This window comes from Galeopterus variegatus, unplaced genomic scaffold (genome assembly GCF_000696425.1).
Source record: "Galeopterus variegatus unplaced genomic scaffold, G_variegatus-3.0.2 Scaffold544, whole genome shotgun sequence".
NCBI classification, from domain to species: Eukaryota; Metazoa; Chordata; class Mammalia; order Dermoptera; family Cynocephalidae; genus Galeopterus; species Galeopterus variegatus.
This window is the reverse complement of record NW_007726655.1, coordinates 607,502-619,120: the sequence shown is the minus strand read 5'-3', so window position 1 is coordinate 619,120 and position 11,619 is coordinate 607,502. Positions and strand designations below refer to the sequence as shown.

The 11,619-nt window shown below is 42.5% G+C and overlaps 1 protein-coding gene across 1 annotated transcript in view; it reads right to left on the bottom strand.

Moving 5' to 3' along the window:
* Nucleotides 1-5,502: 5,502 nt before the first annotated feature.
* HAO2 (hydroxyacid oxidase 2 (long chain)) overlaps nucleotides 5,503-11,619 on the bottom strand; it is a 25,667-nt gene continuing 19,550 nt past the window's right edge. Inside the window, exons 6-8 of the mRNA XM_008569922.1 lie at nucleotides 7,303-7,461; nucleotides 6,882-6,951; nucleotides 5,503-5,774 (exon numbers count right to left, since the gene is read on the bottom strand). Of these exons, the coding sequence (XP_008568144.1) occupies nucleotides 5,719-5,774; nucleotides 6,882-6,951; nucleotides 7,303-7,461 (285 nt within the window). The 3' untranslated portion in view covers nucleotides 5,503-5,718. The remainder of the gene's footprint in view (nucleotides 5,775-6,881; nucleotides 6,952-7,302; nucleotides 7,462-11,619) is intronic.

Below are 11,619 nucleotides of genomic sequence, written 5' to 3'. Positions count from 1 at the left end.
CCCATCCAATTCCCACTCCCCCCTCCAGGGTCTGCGTTGAATATCCCGCAGGTCGGGACACTAACCAGCCATCCCTATGTAGGAATCCGAACCAGTGGCCTTGGTGTTATCAGCACCACATTCTCCCAAGTGAGCCACGGGCCAGCCCAAGTGTTTGTCATTCTAGTAGGTGTGAAATGGTATCTCACTGTTGTTTTAGTTTGCAATTTGATAAGTGAACATCTTTTCCTATGCCTATTTGCTCTCTGTATATCTTTGATGAAGTGTCTGTTTAGGTTTTTTGCCTATCTTTATAGCAGGGTGTATTCCAATGAAGGATGTTTTTAGGGGTTAAGAGATTCCTTCTGAGATTTAAAATGCATCTCTTCAGGCCACTGTGGATATTCCTTTTTCCATGCTTCTGAGTAATGGAGAAGAGCCTTTTTGCATTATCTTTATAATATTCTCACTTGTTTCCCTTAGAATTTTGGATCTAGCCCTCCGAACTCAGAAGGAAAAGCAACTTAAAAAAATAACAACACACGTGTCCAGGACCAAAAAAAGAGCACAGTTATCACCAAGGTAGAGGTATACAGGGAGAATTTATTCTGTATCCTCTGGTAAAGTCAGGTAACTTCATTGCCTGTATACCAGATTGCTTTAATACTACATTCATCATGACTTGCTTCACTCTTACCCCAAACAAACTTGGAATGACTAAGTCCTCAGCTGGTGAGTTCAGAGCTGAAGGGATGACCTTGCTATCATGACTGCTTTGAAGTCCCTGTAACAAGTAGTTATTACAGGGAAACTTGGGAGAAGTTTACAATATATATACTAGCCAGCATGAAAGCATGAAAAAATTTTTGATTCATAAGATTGTGGTAGGGTGGTTGGAGGAGTGGATATTATTCTACCGATGTTTTCTCTGCTTTCAAACCTTATCTTCAAGGCTGTTTATTCTTTTTCACAATTTGAACAATTTGGGACCGAGATGTTCTCGTATTTCTGATGTGAGAATAATGAGACCAAAGTTATGGACTTGATACAAATGGAAGGAGGCTGAGACAAGTGGTATCTGAGACATAGTTTTATGACACAGAAGTGAAATTCCAGAGAGTGAAGTTCTAGAAAGTGCCCCAAGCTCCACTGTATGTGATGCTGCTTCCTGATGGGTGACAGGGGTATGAGGGCTGGGGAACAGGCCAGAGAAGAGCAAGGTCCATCCAGGTATGGTCAGATGTTATATGAAGTGGCTGGTGGTGAAGTTTTCTCAGGAGTCTACCCAATGCCTGAGTCCATGCTCTTGGGGAGCCTGAGTAACAGAAGATTTCTCAGACTTTAATCTCTGCAATTAGTTCATCTCTTTAGTACTTTTTTGAGAAAGTCTACATATATCTGGTTAAACTATCCAATATAGCCAAAATAAAGGTATCTCCTTTCTCATCTATTGGTGAAGGATGAGATAGTCAATTTTAATTTGTTTCCAGAGTCCCTGAATATCTTGTCTCAAAACTTTCTTTTTACTACTTTTCTTGGAGGTCAGTACACTGCACAGAATGGACATTAGTCAATAGGCAGCATCCTAGATCATGACCATGAATATTTTAGGCTTTTATTTGCTTCTCTGTTCTTTGATATCTCTGGCCTGAGTTCTGTGAGTCAAAGTAAAAAAAATTCCCAAAGTTCCTTGCAGCAGTGCATGAGTTAGGCTACACCAAGGTCACCCTAGCCCTGTGTTCCTTTTTGTTCTTGTGAAGTTGTACAGTCTGAATGTGTCCCCCCAAATTAATATGTTGAAACTTAATTTCCAATGTGATAGTACTAAGAAGGGGCCTTTAAGAGGTGACTAAGTCATGGGATTAGTGACCTTATAAAAGGGCTCAAGGGAACTAACTGGCCCCTTTTGTCCCTTCCTCCATGTGAGGACACAGTGTTGGTCCCTCCCAGATTGCAAAAATAAGGTGCCATTTTGGAAGCAGACAATGAACCTACAGGCACTTTGATTGTGGACTTCCTAGCCACCAGAACTGTAAGAAGTAAATTTCTGTTGTTTATAAATTATCGAGTCTCAGATATTTTGTTATAGCAACATGAACAGACTAAGACATGAGGCTTCCATCTTTTTCAAGGCACATGTTGCCACTCCTGTCCCACAATGAAACTGTGCCTGCTCTGACAGCCAGACAGCTGCCCCCGACATGCCACTTTCTATGTCCCTAAACTTGCAACACCAGCACCTCATCTTTGCTGCCAAATTAAAGACCTCTCCTTGGCCTCGAACCAACTGTCAGTCCATCCATGCAGGAGCCAATTTGGAACATGAATAAAAAGTTGGGGTCTAACACTGGGATCATGGTCAATTTCCTTTTTCCTTTTACCAACCCATTAGCAGTGACATCTAACTTGGCCTCCTGAGCCCCTTTTCAAAGACCACAATTCTATAAAGTATCCACTACTTTCCTAGGTATCCTAACTTATACTAGCTTTCCTTTCTTTTCCTTTCATCTGATTGGTCTCTCCTGCACTGTTTGATAGATAATGTGATTTTTATTGGAGACTATTTTATATATATTCATGTGTTACTTAATGACAGGATGCATCATTAGGTGATTTTGTTGTGCAAACATCATAGAATGTACTTACATAAACCTAGATGGTATAGCCTACCGCACACCAAGGTTATATGGTATAGTTTATTGCTCCAAACACTGTCATATATGTGACCCATCACCGATCGAAATGTTGTTATGCAGTCCATGACTGTATGTTGCTCTTCTACCCAGAGTGTAAAGTTCCAAAGTTATTTCATACAGATATACAGTATGTTCAAAAAATACAATCCATTGGCTGTTTCAGTCACTATTGATATCCTCTTTCAAGGTTTTTTTTTTTTTTTTTTTACTAAATTCAGACATGTTCTTTTGAATTTCAAAAATAAAATTGAAATTTGATATCGTGTGTGTAAATATTTTAATTAGCAAACAAAAATTTTAAACTTCAAAGGAAAAAGCAGGAAAGAGAAATTTAGAAAAATTAGTTTATAATACAATGATGCTATACCTTTCAAATTTGGCAAATTATTATTCTCATCACTAAAACTATCTCAACCAAACTAATATACAGAAAAAATTAGAAGTTCTTGTTTATTTAGAACATATAAAAAGTAAAGCTGGATTTATTTTAATGTGCTACATAAAATCATACTTCATACAGAAAAACCTCATTCATGTATGGTACTCATTAACTCTCTTCACATACTTATGTGGTAGCTAGAAGAAAAAATCAGGATTTTTATTCTGAGAAGAATCAAAGGGATTGGTGATTCGGGAGTTTGGTGTTCACTTTCCCTGAATTCTAGGTTCTGAGTAAACCCCAGTTATAGGCAAGCAGGACTGTCTAGCACCACCCGACTCAACTGTCTCTCTCTAACTATGTAGGTTGTGTGTGCCCCATACAAATATTTGGGTTAGGCAAACAGCATTGAGAGTCATGACCAGGGAGACTGCTATGAGACTGCTCTCTGTTTTGGTGTTTCTCATGCAAATTTTCCCTTGACCAGGCCCTTGGCTATGTAGGATAAGCTAGGAAAAAGTGGAACTGTACATGGGTTCATGTAGAAAAGTGTTCAGCCCAGCAATGATAGGAGACTTTTCACATCTGTTGGCTTAGGTCGAGATCCATTCCACTTGGTTCTGTCCTAACTCATTGTTTTTGCTCTGAGACTGCTATAATTCTCCATATATGACAATGTGGTTTGATCCAGCTTTGCCTTCCTGGATTAATCCATTTAATAGATATTTACTCAGGGACCTCTATGGTGTTGGACATGATTCTAGGCTCTAGGGAATGTAGCAGTGAGCAAGACCGACCAAGGTCTCTGTGCTGGTGCAGATAAGCAATAAACAAGTAAACAAAAGCTATGTTGATTGCAGCTTGTAGTGAGTGCTAGGAGGGAAAAAGCAGGGTGATGGGATGAATAAAGTGAGCCTGTTCTACACAGGATCCCCAGAGAAATCGCCCTGGTCAGGGAGCAGACATTTCAACCAGGATCAAAATGTTAAGGAAGAGCTAACCATGGTGAGAGGATGGGGAAGGACATTTTATGTAGAGGGAACAATGAGTGGGAAGATACAGATGCAAGAAAGAGTTTTGCTTGTTTAAGGAACAGAAAGGAGGCCAATGTAGCTGGGGCACAGTAGGTGAGGGGGAGAGCGGTTTAGGGAATGAATTGGAAGATCAGCAGATCATGCACAGCCCTGGGGAGCTGGCGATCTGCTTAGAGTTTATACTAAATGGAATGGGAAGCCACAGAAAGGTTTTAAATAGGTGAAACATAGCATTTGACTTTACTTAAAAAAAGAAATCTCTCAAGCTGCAGTATGGAGAAAAAGATGTAACAAGGAGCAAGAAAAAACATGGAGGAACCACTTCTGTGGCTGTATTTTAGGACATAGGATGTAACAAGGAGCAAGAAAAAACATGGAGGAACCACTTCTGTGGCTGTATTTTAGGACATAGGATGTAACAAGGAGCAAGAAAAAACATGGAGGAACCACTTCTGTGGCTGTATTTTAGGACATAGGATGTAACAAGGAGCAAGAAAAAACATGGAGGAACCACTTCTGTGGCTGTATTTTAGGACATAGGATGTAACAAGGAGCAAGAAAAAACATGGAGGAACCACTTCTGTGGCTGTATTTTAGGACATAGGATGTAACAAGGAGCAAGAAAAAACATGGAGGAACCACTTCTGTGGCTGTATTTTAGGACATAGGATGTAACAAGGAGCAAGAAAAAACATGGAGGAACCACTTCTGTGGCTGTATTTTAGGACATAGATTTTCCTTGCTGACTTTCTTGATAGCACAAGTGTCAGATCTTATTCAGCTGGGTGCCCCTGCTCTAGAAATCTGTTCTAGCTGACTCCTGGTTTGGGGAGGTTTTACTCTGGTAGGGCATCTCTCCTTCACCCATCCATCCATACATCCATACATCCATCTATCACACAAATTTTCACTGAGATGCTACCATATGCCAAACCTAGAGCCATTCATAGTCTATTTGTGGAGACAGACATGCAAATAAATAAATATAACACATGATAATAAGGGCTGTAATAGTGGAATGTGCATAGTAAAATAGGAAGCATGAAGCAAGTAGCCTGGGTAAGAACAGGTCCTGAAAGATGAACAAGAATTTGGCCAACATTAATAAGAAGTTACTATTTCTTAAACTCCTACTAGGTGCTAAGCACTGTTCTATTATCTTACTTAATCTTTCTCCTAACCCTAGGTAGTATAAACCCTATCTGACAGACCAGGACACAGAAGCACAGAGAGATTTAAGAAACTTGTCTGTCACACAGCTTGCCAGCAGCTGTCCTGACTGTCAAACCATACCTGTATGGCTCAATTCCTTAACTATATGATTTCTCTATCATCTATAGATAGGAGTATGATTTTTGTGGGAGATGTTTTATATGTATAGTTCTTCGGTCTAGAGTGCAAAGTTCCATATTTATTTTGTAGAGATATACAGGGACAAAAGGGCATGGCACACTTGAGGAGGACGAGAGGTTTGGAGGGCCTGGAGCATAGGTGGTGGAGGGCTTGAGGGTGCAGGGCATGAGCTGCTGGATAGGACGGGGCCCAGCAGGACAGCATCACACACCATGCTGTGAGTTTGTCTTCCTCCTGTGGGCAACCTTGGCAGTCTGGTTATTAGCTCTTTTTTGCTTTACAATCTGGGGAACTGGATCAGGTCCCGATTGATCTCAGCGATTGACCGGCAGCCTAAAAGAACAATGCACTTTCAAAACTCATTTCTCTAAGACACTAGTAACTCAGCCTATCATGAGTATAGAATGATCAATTGGGAACAAATCTGACTTGATCTTTGTGCTCATCTTGATAAACTGTTGCATGTCCAGAACGAATAATGCAACTCTGATTATATTGGGAAGTATTTTTTCAGCCTGAGCCTGTGTCTTTTAACACAGCCATGTCAAATGTCAAGGTAAAAATGTAAAAGCCCTATTTTAGTACTTTTAATCAATTCCTGTGTACAGTAGATATCCTTGACCTTTATCTTGGTTCTGATAAGGCTCAGGGATATAGGAAGTATCTGTCAGGAAGGAATATGACTCAGGGATAGCATGAGAAATAGGATGAGTGTCCCTTGCAACAACTGCCTTCAAGGGGAAAGTCCTATCAAAGAGTCTTCTTTAGGTGAAGGTCTGAATTAATATGCAAAAGGAGGATGCTAGCTGAGACTGGACGTAAGGATTAAAGAGAGAAACTTTAGGTAAGAAGTAAAAGGGAGAAAGAGGAGTTAGCATGATGGTATGGGGCTGGGGCGTCGTGGGCTGGAGTAGACAGAAGTCCCTGGTGATGAGAAGCCTAAAAGAACTTAATAACAGGCTGTGCAATGCTTAACTTTAAGTGCTTCCCATCTCTGTGCTGGGTGCAGCTTAACTTCCTAAACATAACTTTGACAGAATGCATTCCTCACAAAAATATAACCAATGAGAGGGTCTTTTCCTAAAAATAGAAACATAGGAAAGGGTTGAGTTTCATGCCTGGGATGATTAGAGTGGACAGAAACAGCAGTCACGGGATACGTAAATAGCCTGCAGATTAAATTAATTCTGCAAAAGTGGAAACTCAGAGCCAGAGGTGACCTCCCCGGAACTGACAATGATTGTGATGAGGAGAGCTCTGGGATTTCAGTGGACAGGGAACAATGCTTAATCTTTGTCTAGGACATTTCTCCCCTGTTCTCTCTTCTGGACAGCTACCAGGCAGGGAATGAGTTAGTTAGTGGAAGGGAAGGGTTTCTGCTCCTGGTCTTTAGACCTCCTACTTAAATCTCCAAATCAGGAAAAAAATTTAAAAACTTACCTGTAAGGGCCATGGAAGTGTGGAACTCATTTTTTAAAATGTTCAAAACTTCCTCAACACCGTGTTCACCCTACTCCCATGACAGACAGACAGAGACAAAAAGAGCCATGAAGGAACATTCTGACCATCCACTGAGTATGAATTTTAGATTTGTCAAGGCTGTGGTGGGGAAGATGGGGGTATCTGTGAAATTAGAATTATGATGGGAATAAAGGAAAGCAGAGAGAAAGATAGGTGGGGAGAGCTATTGAAAGTTTGCAGTATGCTTCAGAGGAAGCAGGGAGCCGAGCGTGAGGTGTGACTGTCCTTCAGAAATCTGTGGCACTGGGGAAAATGGCTAAGCTCTGAGGATGAACTATGGAAAAGCCTAGAAACGAGCGAGAAACTCTGCACCTTCCAATTCCCAGTCTGCCACACTTACCTTGCAGGCCAGACCCCATAGGATTGGTCTCCCAAGAAAAATGCACTTAGCCCCAAGGGCCAGGGCCTTTAGCACGTCATTGCCAGTTCGGACCCCACCATCCAGGTACACTTCAATTTTCCCTTTGACAGCAGTTGCCACTTCTGTCAGAGCATCAATCTGGAAAGGAGATACACATGCAGCTGGAGGTTTTTCTGCTTTGACTTTCAGGGAACCATGCGGAGAGGTGCCCTCTCAACTGGGGATAGGATCAGGAGGTCTAAGCTGGGACGATACCCTTAAACAATTTCTCCCCTCCCATGCTGCAGGCTGCCAGGGCCCTGGGGGTTCTGCAGACCCTCCCTCCTGCATTTTCTGCTTTAACTCCTCTGACTCACTTGTTAATTTGTCTACAGCTTTAAAGAACTGCTTGGTTCTTCTTCACATTCTAAAAGGGACACTTCATTTATAAGGTCCATTCTAACATTCTTCTTTTTAAAGAACAGTTTGAGTTTTGATTTTCTTCTACCCTTTTGTGCCACCCTTCTAGAGTGGCACAGCTCAAAATGTTCTCCACTGCTGAGGCACTAAGTCTTTGTTGGCAACACAGGTGCGATTGGCCCTGGCTGAGTGTCTGGACTGTAGCCTGTCTTGGGAAACCGGCCTGCACGTACAAGGGATCTTCAAAAAGTTCGTGGAAAGATTCATGTTATCTTTTAATTCTATTTTTCTGCAAACTTTTTGAAGTGCTCATGTGTATTGTTCCTTACACATCACTTTTGATCAGCTTGTCCTTGACTCCCTCATGGTTTATCTGAGAAATGAGCAGAATGGAGCAGAAACATTGCACAAGTGTAACATTAGCCTTTGAGAAAAAAACAAGAGCAAGCTTATCAGTTTGGCCTGATTACTCCACAGGACTTTGTCTCTTATCATGTCTCTTCAGTTCCAGGCACTGAGGCTCACAGGCCTTGAGTACCCCAGGAATCCCTGCACAAGCCATGCTCCAGGGCATCTCCAAGTCTGTAACAAGGAGTGACAGCAGGCCTCTGGGGGTCTGCGAGGAGGATCCTTGGGGACTGTGCTGCTCTGAGCAATGGCCAGAGAAGAGGAGTTGAAATTGGGCCCTAGGAGGCCTTCTGCAGCTGGAGGAATCCATCAGAATTCTACTGGAATGAGATCTTTTGGCTGAGACTGAGCAGAATAAAAAACCAGGGAGGAAAGAACTTTGTACTTTAATTTGCAAGTGGAGAGAGGAATTGAATATGTTTAGGGCTTACATGTAATAACTGGAGGAAATTCATGTCTAAATAAGGGGTATTTTATGGTTCCAGCATGGTATTATTTGGAATATTTTTCTGATGTTGTGAAGAGGAAATAAACGTGCTTGCACAAACTCTTTCAGTGTGGGCCATAGTGGACAGTGGAGCTGGCAATAATTGGAGAAATAGAGAAGGCAGTGAATTTCGGCCTAGGTGCAGTGTGGCTTTAGAATTAATTTTTTTTTTTTTCCTTTTTGTCTTTTTTTTTTTTTACTGACCGGTAACGGGATCGCAACCCTCGGTGTTGTGCCCGCACCACGCTCAGCCAGTGAGCGGGAACCGGTCTCCACATGGGATCCGAACCCTCGGCGGGAGCGCCGCTGCACTCCCAAGTGGTGCACTCTCCAGTGCGCCACCGGGCCAGCCCTAGAATTAATTTTTAATAGGTCAGAGCAAGATATTCATTAGCATCTTCTGGGGACAACAGCTGACTTATTCTTTCCCCTGGTCCCAGGAGGAAACATAAGGATAACGTCAGATATGGAACTTCACAGAAGTGGGAACTTCACTCAAAAAGTCTCTCCCCTCATAGGGCTGGCACCAGCATGGGAGGAGTGAGGGACTTACTTCAGGCACAAAATTAAGGGGGCACCAAAAAACTCAGATAAATGATATTTGAATGCAATATTAAAGAAAAAGCCAAATGGCAAACTTGGATCTGTGAGCTAGGGGCTTATTTTCATAGATATAGTTTTACTGGATCCAGGGCCAAGATTAAGGTGAGATGAGTGAGGCAGGGTTATACAAATGCAGGATCTGATTATTATAAATGTTGATTCTTTGTTCATCATGGAATTTTTTTTTTTTTTTTGGTGTTAATTTTCATTTTTTAAATAGTGCACAAGATATTATTTATCTTACTAAGTTTTTTGGGCATCTTCTCAAATTTTGAGCCCCAGGTGAATACTTCACTAGCCTCACAGTAACCTTGGCACTGTCCCTAGTGACCCTGGGTTTGAGTGTTAAGCCAAATGGCTCGGGAGAACAACATGTTGATCAGCATAATGGGATAGAAGGGATCCTCCCCTCTCTGGCTCCTGTCCTAGCCAATACTCATTCTCCACTGAGGGAGCACAACGGGAGAATTAGTCTTCCTCTTTCTTCACTCATTACTCAGTCCTCCCAAGGCAGCAAGACTACCTAAATTGATTAATGAGAGCCTGATACCTATTGCACAATATTTTTATTAGTTTTATTTCAAAAGCCTGTATTCTACCCTGTTTGCTGCTTGTTAGTGGGGAACTCTTCATTGCTTTCTGTCCCTAACTAGTAAGCACAGCTGGGATGACTCAGGCTTGCCGTGCTTATTTGCATCCTCTATTCTTCCTGTTCCTGGATGTGGAAGAGGTGGCTTGTAGGCATCCTGGCAGGGGTCATGTGAGAGAGCTCAGCGTATGCTCTACAGATCCCCTTTCTCCTAAGGCTAAGAATTGGGATGGGAAGTAGGAGGCCCAGTCATGCCCTTCAATCCAACTCTTACCAGAGAGCCACAGTGGAGTGTGCCCCTTGCTCTGCATGGGGCCGTGCCATTCCCCTGCCTGTTCAAGACCAGTTAGAGGCTGGGGAAAAGAGGAGGAGAGTGACGGCCACCTTAACCCCAAGAATCACAAGTCTTAAATATACCTAACTGGCTGTGAGAGCATTTCAGTGGCTGTTAGAGCATTTCAATTTCCTGGAGTTCACCTTAAAGAAGGAAAGAGAATGGGCTAAAGATTTTAGCTTTAAGAATGGTCACTGATGCATTGTGTAAAATAGTGAAAGATTGGAAGCAGTACAGATGTTCAACAGCAGGTGATTGGTTATATAAATTGTCCATTCATACTACACAGCATTAAAAATAAGAGAAGCATATATATTGAAACAAAACTATCCTCTTAATATATTGCTAAGTGAAAAGAAGAAAATTACAAAATATTATTGTGATATTGTTATATATATGTTGGTTTTTGTCTATGGTTCCTAGCTCATAACTCCACTAACCCTTGTTCTTTTGTTATAATGTTGGGACACTTTAGGCCTCAGAAAACCGAGTCTTTCTGACCTTCTGTCCTCCTTTCACCTGCTCTTTTGTCTCCCTGAGGCAAGCCGTAGAAACTAGAATCCCCCTTCCCCAAGGTGGGTCATAGAAACCAGTCCTGAAACCAGCCACGAAGCCCTAATCTTTCTGCCTTGGAACTGGCCGTAAAGAAATTCTCTGACCCAACTTGTCTGATTGTTAAGTCACGAGACCCTCATTCTAGATAAAGGGTCCTACCCCATTCCTGGGAGCAAGGAATGCTGCACACAGAGGCCAAGAAGAATCTGAACCAACAGGCCTCGCTGGGTTTCCCACCCAGTCTGTTAGTGTTAGATCATGCCCTTTTTGTCCAATCACATTTCTACATGGTTGTCCATGCTTCAGTCATGCCTGTCTCATGAAATCTCCATAAAAGGCCTAAGCGCACAGGGTTCGGAGAGCTTCTGGACCGCTGAACTCATTCTGGTGCTGGGAAAGTGGCGTAACCCAACTCCATGGGAATGGAAGCTCTTGCCTTGGAGACCAGCGCACAGGGTTCGGAGAGCTTCTGGACCGCTGAACTCATCCTGGTGCTGGGAAAGTGGCGTAACCCAACTCCATGGGAATGGAAGCTCTTGCCTTGGAGACCTTTTAAGGTCTTACCCTACGTTTCTCTACATCTTGCTATTTCTTTGTATCCTTTAAAATGTCCTTTGTAATAAACTGGTAAAAGTAGGTACATGTTTCCCCGCATTCTGTGAGCCTCTCTAGCAAACTAACCAAGCCCAAGGAGGGGGTTGTGGGAACCCTGGATTTATAGCTGGTCGGTCAGAAGTTCCAGGGCCCTGGGCTCTCGTCTGGCATCAGAAGTGGGGGGCAGTCTTGGGGACTGAGCCCATAATCTGTGGGATCTGGTGCTATCTCCAGGTAGATATTGTCAGAATTGAATTGAATTAGAGGACATCTAGCTGGAGTCTGCTGGAGAATTGCTGCTTGCTGGTGGGGAGAAAATCCCACACA